This window comes from Oncorhynchus mykiss, chromosome 8, assembly GCF_013265735.2.
Source record: "Oncorhynchus mykiss isolate Arlee chromosome 8, USDA_OmykA_1.1, whole genome shotgun sequence".
In the NCBI taxonomy this organism is placed as follows: Eukaryota; Metazoa; Chordata; class Actinopteri; order Salmoniformes; family Salmonidae; genus Oncorhynchus; species Oncorhynchus mykiss.
The window spans coordinates 2233643-2251928 of NC_048572.1; the positions used below are offsets into that span (position 1 = coordinate 2233643).

At 42.8% G+C, this 18286-nt stretch overlaps 1 protein-coding gene across 1 annotated transcript in view; it reads right to left on the minus strand.

Annotated features, from left to right (window-relative positions):
- Positions 1–342: 342 nt before the first annotated feature.
- Positions 343–18286, minus strand: part of LOC110529239 (kinesin-like protein KIF3C) — a 44453-nt gene continuing 26509 nt past the window's right edge. Inside the window, exons 2-8 of the mRNA XM_036984555.1 lie at positions 13204–13305; positions 7963–8085; positions 7091–7209; positions 5805–5921; positions 3991–4090; positions 2607–2764; positions 343–2180 (exon numbers count right to left, since the gene is read on the minus strand). Of these exons, the coding sequence (XP_036840450.1) occupies positions 2090–2180; positions 2607–2764; positions 3991–4090; positions 5805–5921; positions 7091–7209; positions 7963–8085; positions 13204–13305 (810 nt within the window). The 3' untranslated portion in view covers positions 343–2089. The remainder of the gene's footprint in view (positions 2181–2606; positions 2765–3990; positions 4091–5804; positions 5922–7090; positions 7210–7962; positions 8086–13203; positions 13306–18286) is intronic.

Genomic DNA, 18286 nt, shown 5'->3' on the forward strand with positions numbered 1-18286 from the left:
ACACCAGTCAGCAGTGCTTCCTGCGAGAGAAGCTTCTCAGCTTTAAAACTGATTAAAACCCACCTTAGGACAACCTTGGTTGATGACAGGTTAAGTCAGCTCAGAACTCTCAGTGTTGAGTCAAGGAGGGCACGCCCCCTCAACATGGATGAGTTTGTGAAACATTTAGCCAGTTCTCACCAGAACCGCAGAATTATACTGTTTTAAATCTACCAGGGATAATTTGGCTCTTAGGTAGTCCCTCTGGTCGTGATTAAAACCTGCACTGTGTACTAGCTAGTACACTGACATTATAAAATGATCCATCCAAAGGGTATCATGACACATTTCATTTGGTCCTGATTAGGCCAATTCCAACACGTTTCTTTATTAGTTAACATAATATATATGAACATAAATATGATACAGTAAGTTTGTAATGACCAAAATTAAGTCCATTTCTGCTTGATAACTGGTATGTCAAATTGCAAATATTTTTTGTTGTTGTAAATTTACTTTTTTGTAAATAAACTGTGCAATTTATGTAACACTGTCACACCCTGACCTTAGTATTCTTTGTTTTCTTTATTATTTTGGCTAGGTCAGTGTGTGACATGGGTGATGTATGTGTTTTTGTACTGTCTAAGGGTTTTGTAGGTTTATGGGGTTGTTTACCATCTAGGTGTTTATGTCTATGGTTGCCTAAATTGGTTCTCAATTGGAGGCAGCTGTTTATCGTTGTCTCTGATTGGGAACCATATTTAGGCAGCCATCTTCTTTGGGTATTTTGTGGGTTATTGTATATGTGTTAGTTGCCTGTGTCAGCACTCTATTTAGCTTCACGGTAGTTTTTTTTGTATAGTCTGTTTAGTGGTCTTTGTCTTCCTTAAAGTAACATGTATTCACATCACGCTGCGCCTTGGTCCTCCATTCAACTAACGTGACAAACACACAAATCTTATCTTATCTCCTTGGTGCTTGAGCTTAATTTTCTTATAGACCCAGATTATATATTCATGAAAACAGAGTGACCCAAGTCTCTCCAGTATGTGAGTACAGTGTGTGTGTGTGAGAGAGAGAGAGAAATGGAGCTGCAGTTCTGAGGTAGAGACACTGACTATTCATAGTATGTTATAGAATTCTAGTGAAGTAACCCTTATGGACCTCACTATCTGCCTCATTGAAGAACTCCGGGTTCAGTGAATCATCACTTCTACCTCTAATCAGCAATCATAGGATTCATTCATGCTCCTTAGATGCCAGGTTAGGGTTAAACACTAATTTACTGTTATGTTCTATGGACCCCCTGAAGTAGCCTTGGCCACCCCCTGTATAAAACTCTAGTTCTGCCACTGAGGCAGAGGGTGCGGTTGAACAGACAGGCAGAGGGTACGACATCTAGTCCTCAGAAGAACTGGAGTGAGTATGATAAGCACCTCGATCCAACGACAAAGGAGATACTAGTCAGTGTTTGACTCACCTGTTTCTCTGTCTTCCTGTTCTTTGCCCCAAAGGAAGGGGACCTATTCCCGGGCAGCAAGTTGAGAGCAAGGGGTGAATCTGCGGACTCATCGCTCTCTCTCTCTCTCTCTCTCTATTTTGTTTTGTTCATTAGCACAGGCTGTCGGAGGAGCCGGACACAGAGTGACCCACCTGATAGGCCTTTCAGTTGAACCTTTCCCCCTAACCTCTTAAATAACTACCTTATTTTGAGCACCACAAATCAGTCTCCTGCTGTCTTCATTTATTGTGAGTTTCACTTCTGACTCCCCTGGGCTGCCAAAATGCACAGACAGGCAGAGCTCCTGCAGGAATGAGGAGAGAGAGAATGTTGGAGGGTTTCTCCTTCATTCCCCCAGGGTAGTCTGGGTAGTGGAGTCCTTGAGGCAGTAGATCTGTTTGTCAATTAGGTTTTTGCTCCTCCCATGGCAGTGATCAACCAATCATGAGGCAGCATAGGCAAAGACTGTTGAGTGGTTTCCCACTCCTGAGAGCTGATTGGTCAAGAGAGGAAAGGGGAGGAGTTAGCAGGCTGCTGTAAAGAGTACACCAGAGAGAGAGAGAGAGAGAGAGAGAGAGAGAGTAGAGGTAGGTAGGGAGAGGCCGGTATTCACTGGGCAGTACTGGGCGTGGCAGTAGAATGGGTTGCCAGGGAAACCGTGGAGGAGGAGGAGGAAGTGATGGCTCGTGGGGCCTGACACCTGGAACAGGAAGATATGACATCACACACAGGGACAGAATATGACATCACACACAGGGACAGAATATGACATCACAAACAGGGACAGAATATGACATCACACACAGGGACAGGATATGGCATATAGCAGAGACGCAGGTGAAGAGGTGAGAATAGACAGCCAATAGGAGAACATGCCAGACAGCAGACTGTGTGAGGCATCATAGTATCTGTGATCATTCTGAAGTAGTCAAATGTCTTCTTCATGACTGGTGGATCCCTCCTGATGACCTGGACATGACTCCAACAGGGTCATCAGGAGGGATCAGCCAATGAAGTCCCACCCAGTTGACTACATTAAAATGGTGGAAGCCCTCAATGACGCTGGTCATGCTAATATTGCCTGTGGCCACTAGAGGCATCTATCATTCTCTATGGTGTGTCTCACCAGGAGCGTGACTTGCGGACGCGTGTGGCTCTCTCCCTGTAGGGGGCGTTGTCTGTGGGAGAGGGGCTACAGTTAGGCCGCACCTCTGAGGGCCAGTGGTCCAATGAGACTGTGGTGGGAGGACTCATGTCCAGCTCCAAGAACAGGATGTTCTCAGCCTACACACATACACAACACACAAGGAAACAGAGTGGTCAGGTAATTTTTGCTGTACAGTAGCAGGTTTTAGCACAGCTAACAAGGGTCAGGGGCCAGGGTCGGTATACCTGCTAATCTCCTTCCCAGACACTTCAGCGCAAATTTTGCTAAGAGCGTGGTGGACCAATACGCTGAACTGGGCCTTCATTAGAAAATGCATAAGACGAGAAAAAACTCACATCGGCTTAATCTACCAACCAATCATCTCCTACAAAACACCTTGTAGTCGTGTGATTCGCCAAAATTAAATGATGACAAATACTTTACTCAGTAGGTCACTTCCATAGAATTGTATGGTCACGCCCACACTGTACATCAGATTAAGGACTTTACCATTATCACGTCACATTGTGCGATGTTACCAAATTAAAATCTTCATATCAACCTGGCTAGATTGTTTCAGTTCTGTTTGCAAGGAAACATCAGCCGACGTCAAGGCTGCGTCAACTACAGCCGTGTTTGGATCTACATCCAAGATTATTATTCGTTATTCTGCCACAGCATGTAAACATTCCACAATAATGGTATTATACTCAGTGTCAGCTGTGTTTCTATTGGTCAGTCACCTGGATTGGCTCGTAACACAACCAAACTACATGATAAAGGCAGATCTGACTGAACTAATAGTTAAATCAGCAGCCTCATTGAACGAGGAGCCAAGACATAGTTAAATCAGCAGCCTCCTTGAACAAGGAGCCAAGACATAGTTAAATCAGCAGACTCATTGGACGAGGAGCCAAGACATAGTTAAATCAGCAGCCTCATTGAACGAGGAGCCAAGACATAGTTAAATCAGCAGACTCATTGGACGAGGAGCCAAGACATAGTTAAATCAGCAGACTCATTGGACGAGGAGCCAAGACATAGTTAAATCAGCAGACTCATTGAACGAGGAGCCAAGACATAGTTAAATCAGCAGACTCATTGGACGAGGAGCCAAGACATAGTTAAATCAGCAGACTCACTGGACGAGGAGCCAAGACATAGTTAAATCAGCAGACTCACTGGACCAGGAGCCAAGACATCCCACAATCGTTTACGACCTAAGAATTTGCCCTCGACGTGTAAATTTGGTTTGGGACAACTTTGAATGGTTGATATCCCAGGTGTATATGTGCTGTGCCTGGGGAAGAAGTTATACACCTACTGACCATTTTCATTCACTCCATCACACACGCTCTCCTACCCGGTATCTGGAGTGGGCGCCCATCGCTAAGGCAACCCGTGCGTACTGGCTGATTGGTCGTTTGTATCCGACTGCCGAGGCTAGCCTCTTCTTCATCTGACTGAACCGACGGAGAGAATTGAACATAGAAAATATAATTGAACATACCACATATTATATTACAGAAGTATTCTAACAATTCAAAAGGTCCCAGATGGACACTCACGGATACAGAAAGTACCTTGTTCTCCACACAGATAGACGGATCACCGTACTACCCTGCTTTGTCTTGGTTTTAGACTGCAATCTGTAGGTAATGTACTGTCAGCCTGTCTACTGTCAGCCTGTCTACTGTCAGCCTGTCTACTGTCAGCCTGTCTACAGTCAGCCTGTCTACAGGAGCCAAGACATAGTTAAATCAGCAGGCTGAGTAGACAGTCAACCTGTCTACAGTCAGCCTGTCTACTGTCAGCCTGTCTACTGTGAGCCTGTCTACTGTGAGCCTGTCTACTGTGAGCCTGCCTACTGTCAGCCTGTCTACTGTCAGCCTGTCTACTGTCAGCCTGTCTACAGGAGCCAAGACATAGTTAAATCAGCAGGCTGAGTAGACAGTCAACCTGTCTACAGTCAGCCTGTTTACTGTCAACCTGTTTACAGTCAGCCTGTCTACTGTCAGCCTGTCTACTGTGAGCCTGTCTACTGTGAGCCTGTCTACTGTGAGCCTGCCTACTGTCAGCCTGTCTACTGTCAGCCTGTTTACTGTCAACATGTTTACAGTCAGCCTGTCTACTGTCAGCCTGTCTACTGTGAGCCTGTCTACTGTGAGCCTGTCTACTGTGAGCCTGCCTACTGTCAGCCTGTCTACTGTCAGCCTGTCTACTGTGAGCCTGTCTACTGTGAGCCTGTCTACTGTGAGCATGTCTACTGTCAGCCTGTCTACTGTCAGCCTGTCTACAGTCAGCCTGTCTACTGTCAGCCTGTCTACTGTCAACCTGTCTACTCTCAGCCTGTCTACTGTCAGCCTGTCTACTCAGCCTGTCTACAGTCAACCTGTCTACAGTCAGGCTGTTTACTGTCAACCTGTTTACAGTCAGCCTGTCTACTATCAGCCTGTCTACAGTCAGCCTGTCTACTGTGAGCCTGCCTACTGTCAGCCTGTCTACTGTCAGCCTGTCTACTGTGAGCCTGTCTACTGTGAGCCTGTCTACTGTGAGCCTGTCTACTGTCAGCCTGTCTACTGTCAGCCTGTCTACTGTCAACCTGTCTACAGTCAGCCTGTCTACAGTCAGCCTGTCTACTGTCAGCCTGTCTACTGTCAGCCTGTCTACTGTCAGCCTGTCTACTGTCAGCCTGTCTACTGTCAGCCTGTCTACTGTGAGCCTGTCTACTGTGAGCCTGTCTACTGTCAGCCTGTCTACTGTCAGCCTGTCTACTGTCAGCCTGTCTACAGTCAGCCTGTCTACAGTCAGCCTGTCTACTGTCAACCTGTCTACTCTCAGCCTGTCTACTGTCAGCCTGTCTACTCAGCCTGTCTACAGTCAGCCTGTCTACTGTGAGCCTGTCTGTCAGCCTGTCTACTCAGCCTGTCTACAGTCAGCCTGTCTACAGTCAGCCTGTCTACTGTCAGCCCGTCTACTGTCAGCCTGTCTACAGTCAGCCTGTCTACTCAGCCTGTCTACAGTCAGCCTGTCTACTGTGAGCCTGTGTAAGTGGCCCAGACTGCCAAATATTTGTTTATAGTCATACCCATGGCTGTTCAATCGTGAGTCACACAGACAGACAGACACATGAACACACACACGCAGACACACAGATACAGATACACACACCCTGACCTCTCGGAGGGGGTGAGGAGTTGTAACTTCCACTGGTCCTCCTCAGGGTCAAGGGTCAGTCTGTTCATGATCTTATTCTTCTCCTCAGGAGGAATGAAGTTCTCTATGATCAGATACCTACACACACATTAATATACACACACACACACACACACACACACACACACACACACACACACACACATTAATATACACACACATTAATATACACACACACACACACTAATATACACACACACACACACACACACATGAATATACACACACACACACACCTCACACACACACATTAATATACACACACACACACACATTAATATACACACACACATTAATATACACACACCTCACACACACACACACACACACACACATTAATATACACACACCTCACACACACAATAATATATACACACACACACATTAATATACACACACACACACACACACACCTCACACACACACACACACACACACACACATACACACACACACTAATATACACACACACATTAATATACACACACCTCACACACACACACACACATTAATATACACACACACCTCACACACACACACACACACACACACACACACACATTAATATACACACACCTCACACACACATTAATATATACACACACACCTCACACACACACACACACACTAATATACACACACACACACCTCACATTAATATACACACACACACACACACACACCTCACACACACATTAATATACACACACACACACCTCACACACACACACACACATTAATACACACACACACACACACACCTCACACACACACACACCTCACACACACACACCTACCCCCCCCCCCCCACACACACACACACACACACACACACACACACACACACACACACACACACACACACACACACATTGATACACACACACACACACACATTGATACACACACACACATTTATATATACACACACACACACACACACACACACACACACACATTGATACACACACACACACATTGATACACACACACACATTTATATATACACACACACACACACACACCGGAAAGAGAATATATACTTTTGAACAATAGCTGACTGTAATCACATCATATATGTGTGCTTGTGTTTGTGTGTGGGTGTGTGTGTGTGGGGGGGGGGTGTTTTTGTGTGTGTGGGGGGGTGTACGCGTGTGTGTGTGCGTGCATGTTTTTGTGTGTGCGTGTGTGTGTGTGTGTTTTTGTGTGTGTGTGTGTGTGTGTGTGTGCGCGTGTGTTGGACTTACTTGAACTTGAGTTCTCTGGTGAGTTGGTTCTGCGTCTGCTCCAGCTCCTGTCGACTCCTGACGTGCTCATCATTAACATCCTGGATCTCAGCCTTCACACACTGCAGCTTAGCATAGAGCTACAACCAGTAGAAGAGACACACTGCAGCTTAGCTTAGAGCTACAACACAGTAGAACAGACACACTGCAGCTTAGCATAGAGCTACAATACAGTAGAACAGACATGCTGCAGCTTAGCATAGAGCTACAACAGACGGAACAGACACGCTGCAGCTTAGCATAGAGCTACAACAGACGGAACAGACACACTGCAGCTTAGCATAGAGCTACAACAGACGGAATAGACACACTGCAGCTTAGCATAGAGCTACAACAGACGGAACAGACACACTGCAGCTTAGCATAGAGCTACAACAGACGGAACAGACACGCTGCAGCTTAGCATAGAGCTACAACAGACGGAACAGACACACTGCAGCTTAGCATAGAGCTACAACAGACGGAACAGACACGCTGCAGCTTAGCATAGAGCTACAACAGACGGAACAGACACACCGCAGCTTAGCATAGAGCTACAACAGACGGAACAGACACACTGCAGCTTAGCATAGAGCTACAACAGACGGAACAGACACACTGCAGCTTAGCATAGAGCTACAACAGACGGAACAGACACACTGCAGCTTAGCATAGAGCTACAACAGACGGAACAGACACACCGCAGCTTAGCATAGAACTGCAACAGACAGAGCAGACACACTTTAGCGTTGCTTAGAGCTACAGCAGATAGATAGAGCTACAACAGAGAACTTTTTTTGTTACTTCAACAACAATACAATCAATGAGAAACAATACAGTGTTTTAAGTCTCACCTTCTTGAGCTTCTTGGTCTTGGCCTCCACCTCCTGTTGCAGGGAGGAGAATGTTTCTCTGAGTTCTAGAGTCTCTTCATCCTGAACCATCACCTGCTGCAGAATCTCCCTCTCTCTACGACTCTACAATACAAATACAACTTTATTAACATCTCCCTCTCTCTACGACTCTACAATACAAATACAACGTTATTAATATCTCCCTCTCTCTACGACTCTACAATACAAATACAACGTTATTAATATCTCCCTCTCTCTACGACTCTATAATACAAACACAACTTTATTAACATCTCCCTCTCTCTACGACTCTATAATACAAACACAACTTTATTAACATCTCCCTCTCTCTACTTCACAAACACAACTTTATTAACATCTCCCTCTCTCTACAACACAAACACAACTTTATTAACATCTCCCTCTCTCTACGACTCTATAATACAAACACAACTTTATTAACATCTCCCTCTCTCTACTTCACAAACACAACCTTATTAACATCTCCCTCTCTCTACAACACAAACACAACGTTATTAATATCTCCCTCTCTCTACGACTCTATAATACAAACACAACTTTATTAACATCTCCCTCTCTCTACGACTCTACAATACAAACACAACTTTATTAACATCTCCCTCTCTCTACGACTCTACAATACAAATACAACGTTATTAATATCTCCCTCTCTCTACGACTCTACAATACAAATACAACTTTATTAACATCTCCCTCTCTCTACGACTCTACAATACAAATACAACGTTATTAATATCTCCCTCTCTCTACGACTCTATAATACAAACACAACTTTATTAACATCTCCCTCTCTCTACGACTCTATAATACAAATACAACGTTATTAATATCTCCCTCTCTCTACGACACAAACAACTTTATTAACATCTCCCTCTCTCTACGACTCTACAATACAAATACAACGTTATTAATATCTCCCTCTCTCTACGACTCTACAATACAAATACAACGTTATTAATATCTCCCTCTCTCTACGACTCTACAATACAAACACAACTTTATTAACATCTCCCTCTCTCTACGACTCTATAATACAAATACAACGTTATTAATATCTCCCTCTCTCTACGACTCTACAATACAAACACAACTTTATTAACATCTCCCTCTCTCTACGACTCTACAATACAAATACAACGTTATTAATATCTCCCTCTCTCTACGACTCTATAATACAAATACAACGTTATTAATATCTCCCTCTCTCTACGACACAAACAACTTTATTAACATCTCCCTCTCTCTACGACTCTACAATACAAATACAACTTTATTAACATCTCCCTCTCTCTACGACTCTATAATACAAACACAACTTTATTAACATCTCCCTCTCTCTACAACACAAACACAACTTTATTAACATCTCCCTCTCTCTACAACACAAACACAACTTTATTAACATCTCCCTCTCTCTACGACACAAACAACTTTATTAACATCTCCCTCTCTCTACGACTCTACAATACAAACAACTTTATTAACATCTCCCTCTCTCTACGACACAAACAACTGTATTAACATCTCCCTCTCTCTACGACTCTATAATACAAACACAACTTTATTAACATCTCCCTCTCTCTACGACTCTATAATACAAACACAACTTTATTAACATCTCCCTCTCTCTACGACTCTATAATACAAACACAACTTTATTAACATCTCCCTCTCTCTACGACACAAACACAACTTTATTAACATCTCCCTCTCTCTACAACACAAACAACTTTATTAACATCTCCCTCTTTCTACGACTCTACAATACAAACAACTTTATTAACATCTCCCTATCTCTACGACACAAACAACTGTATTAACATCTCCCTCTCTCTACGACTGTACAACACAAACACAACTTTATTAACATCTCCCTCTCTCTACAACACAAACACAACTTTATTAACATCTCCCTCTCTCTACGACACAAACACAACTTTATTAACATCTCTCTCTCTCTACAACACAAACAACTTTATTAACATCTCCCTCTCTCTACGACTCTACAATATAAACAAAACTTTATTGACATCTCCTCTCTACGACTCTAATACAAACACAACTCTATTAAAATCTCCTTCTCTCAATACAATACAAAGACAACTTTTTTTTTAGAACATCTTCCTTTTTCTGCGACTCTACAAAATAAACAACTTTAACAACATCCCTTTCTCTCTACAACACAAACACAATTTTATTAACACGATCGTTGTTGGAAGGATGGTCGGACCAAGATGCAGCGTGGGGTAGGTTAATCATTTTTATTGATGATAACCGGCACAAAACAAGAAAGAGTAACAAATGAAATGTCCAGCTTTGTAGGGCTAAAAAGCAACAATACAAAATCAAGATCCCACAAACAACAGGTGGGAAAGGCTGCCTAAATGGCTGCCTAAATATGATCCCCAATCAGAGACGACGATAGGCAGCTGCCTCTGATTGGGAACCATACCAGACCAACATAGAAAATAAAAAAACAGTCTACCCACCCTAGTCACACCCTGACCTAACCAAAATAGAGAAATAAAAGGTTCTCTAAGGTCAGGGCGTGACACTACCCCACCAAAGGTGCGGACTCCGGCCGCAAAACCTGACTCTATGGGGGAGGGTCCGGGTGGGCATCTAGCCTCGGTGGCGCCTCGGATCGTCGCCGGGGACTCCGGACTGTGGATTGTCGCCGGAGGAACCGGACCGTGGATCGTCGCCGGGGACTCCGGACCATAGATCGTCGATGGAGATATAACACAACATGTACCAGAGAGGGAACACTCCCAATATAACACAACATGTACCAGAGGGAACACTCCCTATATAACACAACATGTACCAGAGGGAACACTCCCTATATAACACAACATGTACCAGAGGGAACACTCCCAATATAACACAACATGTACCAGAGGGAACACTCCCTATATAACACAACATGTACCAGAGGGAACACTCCCTATACAACATGTACCAGAGGGAACACTCCCAATATAACACAACATGTACCAGAGAGGGAACACTCCCAATATAACACAACATGTACCAGAGGGAACACTCCCAATATAACACAACATGTACCAGAGGGAACACTCCCTATATAACACAACATGTACCAGAGAGGGAACACTCCCTATACAACATGTACCAGAGAGGGAACACTCCCTATATAACACAACATGTACCAGAGGGAACACTCCCTATATAACACAACATGTACCAGAGAGGGAACACTCCCAATATAACACAACATGTACCAGAGGGAACACTCCCAATATAACACAACATGTACCAGAGAGGGAACACTCCCAATATAACACAACATGTACCAGAGGGAACACTCCCTATATAACACAACATGTACCAGAGAGGGAACACTCCCTATATAACACAACATGTACCAGAGGGAACACTCCCTATATAACACAACATGTACCAGAGGGAACACTCCCTATACAACACAACATGTACCAGAGAGGGAACACTCCCTATATAACACAACATGTACCAGAGAGGGAACACTCCCTATATAACATGTACCAGAGGGAACACTCCCTATACAACATGTACCAGAGGGAACACTCCCTATATAACACAACATGTACCAGAGGGAACACTCCCTATATAACACAACATGTACCAGAGGGAACACTCCCTATATAACACAACATGTACCAGAGAGGGAACACTCCCTATATAACACAACATGTACCAGAGAGGGAACACTCCCTATACAACATGTACCAGAGGGAACACTCCCTATACAACACAACATGTACCAGAGAGGGAACACTCCCTATACAACATGTACCAGAGGGAACACTCCCTATATAACACAACATGTACCAGAGGGAACACTCCCTATACAACACAACATGTACCAGAGGGAACACTCCCTATATAACACAACATGTACCAGAGGGAACACTCCCTATACAACATGTACCAGAGGGAACACTCCCTATATAACACAACATGTACCAGAGAGGGAACACTCCCTATACAACATGTACCAGAGGGAACACTCCCTATATAACACAACATGTACCAGAGGGAACACTCCCTATATAACACAACATGTACCAGAGAGGGAACACTCCCTATACAACATGTACCAGAGGGAACACTCCCTATATAACACAACATGTACCAGAGAGGGAACACTCCCTATACAACATGTACCAGAGGGAACACTCCCTATATAACATGTACCAGAGGGAACACTCCCTATATAACATGTACCAGAGGGAACACTCCCTATATAACACAACATGTACCAGAGGGAACACTCCCTATATAACACAACATGTACCAGAGGGAACACTCCCTATACAACACAACATGTACCAGAGGGAACACTCCCTATATAACATGTACCAGAGGGAACACTCCCTATATAACACAACATGTACCAGAGGGAACACTCCCTATATAACACAACATGTACCAGAGGGAACACTCCCTATATAACACAACATGTACCAGAGGGAACACTCCCTATATAACACAACATGTACCAGAGGGAACACTCCCTATATAACACAACATGTACCAGAGGGAACACTCCCTATATAACATGTACCAGAGGGAACACTCCCTATATAACACAACATGTACCAGAGGGAACACTCCCTATATAACACAACATGTACCAGAGGGAACACTCCCTATACAACACAACATGTACCAGAGGGAACACTCCCTATATAACACAACATGTACCAGAGAGGGAACACTCCCTATACAACACAACATGTACCAGAGGGAACACTCCCTATACAACACAACATGTACCAGAGGGAACACTCCCTATACAACACAACATGTACCAGAGGGAACACTCCCTATATAACACAACATGTACCAGAGGGAACACTCCCTATATAACACAACATGTACCAGAGGGAACACTCCCTATACAACACAACATTCTTAGTGACAGAACCATCAGTAGAGGTGAAAATGCGACGGAAACCAATTAACTTGTAAGTTACTGCTACTAGGTCACAGCATTTTATTCACAACAAGTCAATATGATGGAAACATCTTTGGTGTGAAAATGCTCATATTGTTTATATGCAGATTTTAAAATATTTGCATGAAAATCATTCGCCATTTGGATGGAAAACTAGCCAATCAGATGAAAACAGTACGGTTGTGTTGATGTTCAATGAAAAGCGTTGTCTTTACTATCATGTCCATAGGAGGTACCTGCTCAGCGATCTCCTGTCTGCGTGTCTCAAGGGTCTTCTGCTGTTCGCTGGTGTGATCCATGATGTTCCTCCCTCCAACCAGCAGCTTGCTCTCCATCGCCTAGCAACCACAACACACACACACACACACCGTCAGCCTGCGACACAGGCCCTGACTATGACATACTAACCTCTAAATACTACGTACTGACCCCTACATTCTACATACTGACCCCTACATACTACATACTGACCCCATACTTCATATTGATCCTTACATCCTATATACTGAACCCTACATTCTACATACTGACCCCTACATTCTACATACTGACCCCTACATACTACATACAGACCCCATACTTCATACTGATCCTTACATCCTATATACTGACCCATACATACTAGATTATGACCGCTACATTCTACATACTGACCCCTACATTCTACATAATGACCCCTACATACTACATACTGACCCCTACATTCTACATACTGACCCCTACATTCTACATAATGACCCCTACATACTACATACTGACACCTACATACTACATAATGAACCCTACATACTGACCCTTATATACTGACCCTTACATACTACATACTGACCCCTACATACTACATAATGACCCCTATATACTGACCCCTACATACTACATACTGACCCTACATACTACATAATGACCCCTAGATTCTACATAATGACCCCTATATTCTACATAATGACCCCTAAATACATACTACATAATGACCCCTAGATTCTACATAATGACCCCTATATTCTACATAATGACCACTAAATACCCCTACATTCTACATACTGACCCCTACATTCAACATACTGACCCCTACATTCAACATACTGACCCCTACATTCAACATACTGATCCCTACATTATACACACTGACCCCTACATTCTACATACTGACCCCTACATTCCACATACTGACCCCAACATTGTACATACTGACCTATACATTCTATATAGTGACCCTTAATTTCAATATACTGACCCCTACATACTATATACTGACACCTATATACTGACCCCTACATACTACATTATGACCCCTTCATTCTACATAATGACCCCTACATACTACATACTGACCCCTACATACTACATACTGACCCCTACATTCTACATAATGACCCCTACATTCTACATACTGACCCCTACATACTACATACTGACCCTTACATACTACAAACTGACCCCTACATTCTACATACTGACCCCATACTACATACTGACCCGTACATACTACATACTTACCCTTAAATTCTATATACTGACCCCAGCATTCTACATTCTGACCCCTACATACTGACTACTACAAATTGACCCCAACATACTGACCCATACATACTAAATACTTACTCTTACATTCTATATTCTGACCCCAACATTCTACATTCTGACCCCTACATTCTATATACTGACCCCTACATTCTATATACTGACCCCATTATTCTACATACTGACCACTACATACTACAAACTGACCTCTACATTCTACATACTGACCCCTACATTCTATATACTGACACCTACATTCTACATACTGACCCCTACATTCTATATACTGAGCCCTACATTCTATATACTGACCCCTACATTCTATATAGTGACCCCTACAATCTACATACTGACCCCTACATTCTACATACGGACCCCTACATTCTATATACTGACCACAACATTCTACATACTGACCCCTATATACTGACCGCTACATTCTACATACTGACCCCTACATTCTATATACTGACCCCTACATTCTATATAGTGACCTCTACATTCTAAATACTGACCAGTACATTCTATGTACTGACCCCTACATACTGACCCCTACATTCTACATACTGACCCCTACATTCAATAAACTGACCCCTACATACTGACCCCTACATTCTACATACTGACCCCTACATACAGACCCCTAAAGTCTATATACTGACCCCTACATTCTACATTCTGACCTGTACATTCTACATAGTGACAACTACATACTGACCCCTACATTCTACACACTGACCCCTACATTCTACATACTGACCCCTAAATTCTACGTACTGACCCCTACATTCTACGTACTGACCCCTACATTTTATATACTGACCCCTTAATACTACATACTGACCCCTACATACTGACCCCTACATTCTACATACTGATCCCTACATACTGACCCCTACATTCTACATACTGAACCCTACATTCTACATACTGACCCCTACATTCTACATACTGAACCCTACATTCTACATACTAACCCTTACATTCTACATACTGACCCCAACATACTGAACCCTACATTCTACATATTGACCCCTACATTCTATATACTGACCCCAGCATTCTACATTCTGACCCCTACATACTGACTACTACAAATTGACCCCAACATACTGACCCATACATACTAAATACTTACTCTTACATTCTATATTCTGACCCCAACATTCTACATTCTGACCCCTACATTCTACATACTGACCCCTACATTCTATATACTGACCCCTACATACTGACACCTATATGCTACATACTGACCCCATTATTCTACATACTGACCACTACATACTACAAACTGACCTCTACATTCTACATACTGACCCCTACATTCTATATACTGACACCTACATTCTACATACTGACCCCTACATTCTATATACAGAGCCCTACATTCTATATACTGACCCCTACATTCTATATAGTGACCCCTACAATCTACATACTGACCCCTACATTCTACATACGGACCCCTACATTCTATATACTGACCACAACATTCAACATACTGACCCCTACATTCAACATACTGATCCCTACATTATACACACTGACCCCTACATTCTACATACTGACCCCTACATTCCACATACTGACCCCAACATTGTACATACTGACCTATACATTCTATATAGTGACCCTTAATTTCAATATACTGACCCCTACATACTATATACTGACACCTATATACTGACCCCTACATACTACATTATGACCCCTTCATTCTACATAATGACCCCTACATACTACATACTGACCCCTACATACTACATACTGACCCCTACATTCTACATAATGACCCCTACATTCTACATACTGACCCCTACATACTACATACTGACCCTTACATACTACAAACTGACCCCTACATTCTACATACTGACCCCATACTACATACTGACCCGTACATACTACATACTTACCCTTAAATTCTATATACTGACCCCAGCATTCTACACTCTGACCCCTACATACTGACTACTACAAATTGACCCCAACATACTGACCCATACATACTAAATACTTACTCTTACATTCTATATTCTGACCCCAACATTCTACATTCTGACCCCTACATTCTACATACTGACCCCTACATTCTATATACTGACCCCTACATACATACTCTACATGCTACATACTGACCCCATTATTCTACATACTGACCACTACATACTACAAACTGACCTCTACATTCTACATACTGACCCCTACATTCTATATACTGACACCTACATTCTACATACTGACCCCTACATTCTATATACTGAGCCCTACATTCTATATACTGACCCCTACATTCTATATAGTGACCCCTACAATCTACATACTGACCCCTACATTCTACATACGGACCCCTACATTCTATATACTGACCACAACATTCTACATACTGACCCCTATATACTGACCGCTACATTCTACATACTGACCCCTACATTCTATATACTGACCCCTACATTCTATATAGTGACCTCTACATTCTAAATACTGACCAGTACATTCTATGTACTGACCCCTACATACTGACCCCTACATTCTACATACTGACCCCTACATTCAATAAACTGACCCCTACATACTGACCCCTACATTCTACATACTGACCCCTACATACAGACCCCTAAAGTCTATATACTGACCCCTACATTCTACATTCTGACCTGTACATTCTACATAGTGACAACTACATACTGACCAAAACATTCTACACACTGACCCCTACATTCTACATACTGACCCCTAAATTCTACGTACTGACCCCTACATTCTACGTACTGACCCCTACATTTTATATACTGACCCCTTAATACTACATACTGACCCCTACATACTGACCCCTACATTCTACATACTGATCCCTACATACTGACCCCTACATTCTACATACTGAACCCTACATTCTACATACTGACCCCTACATTCTACATACTGAACCCTACATTCTACATACTAACCCTTATATTCTACATACTGACCCCAACATACTGAACCCTACATTCTACATATTGACCCCTACATTCTATATACTGACCCCAGCATTCTACATTCTGACCCCTACATACTGACTACTACAAATTGACCCCAACATACTGACCCATACATACTAAATACTTACTCTTACATTCTATATTCTGACCCCAACATTCTACATTCTGACCCCTACATTCTACATACTGACCCCTACATTCTATATACTGACCCCTACATACTGACACCTATATGCTACATACTGACCCCATTATTCTACATACTGACCACTACATACTACAAACTGACCTCTACATTCTACATACTGACCCCTACATTCTATATACTGACACCTACATTCTACATACTGACCCCTACATTCTATATACTGAGCCCTACATTCTATATACTGACCCCTACATTCTATATAGTGACCCCTACAATCTACATACTGACCCCTACATTCTACATACGGACCCCTACATTCTATATACTGACCACAACATTCTACATACTGACCCCTATATACTGACCGCTACATTCTACATACTGACCCCTACATTCTATATACTGACCCCTACAATCTATATAGTGACCTCTACATTCTAAATACTGACCAGTACATTCTATGTACTGACCCCTACATACTGACCCCTACATTCTACATACTGACCCCTACATTCAGTAAACTGACCCCTACATACTGACCCCTACATTCTACATACTGACCCCTACATACAGACCCCTAAAGTCTATATACTGACCCCTACATTCTACATTCTGACCTGTACATTCTACATAGTGACAACTACATACTGACCAAAACATTCT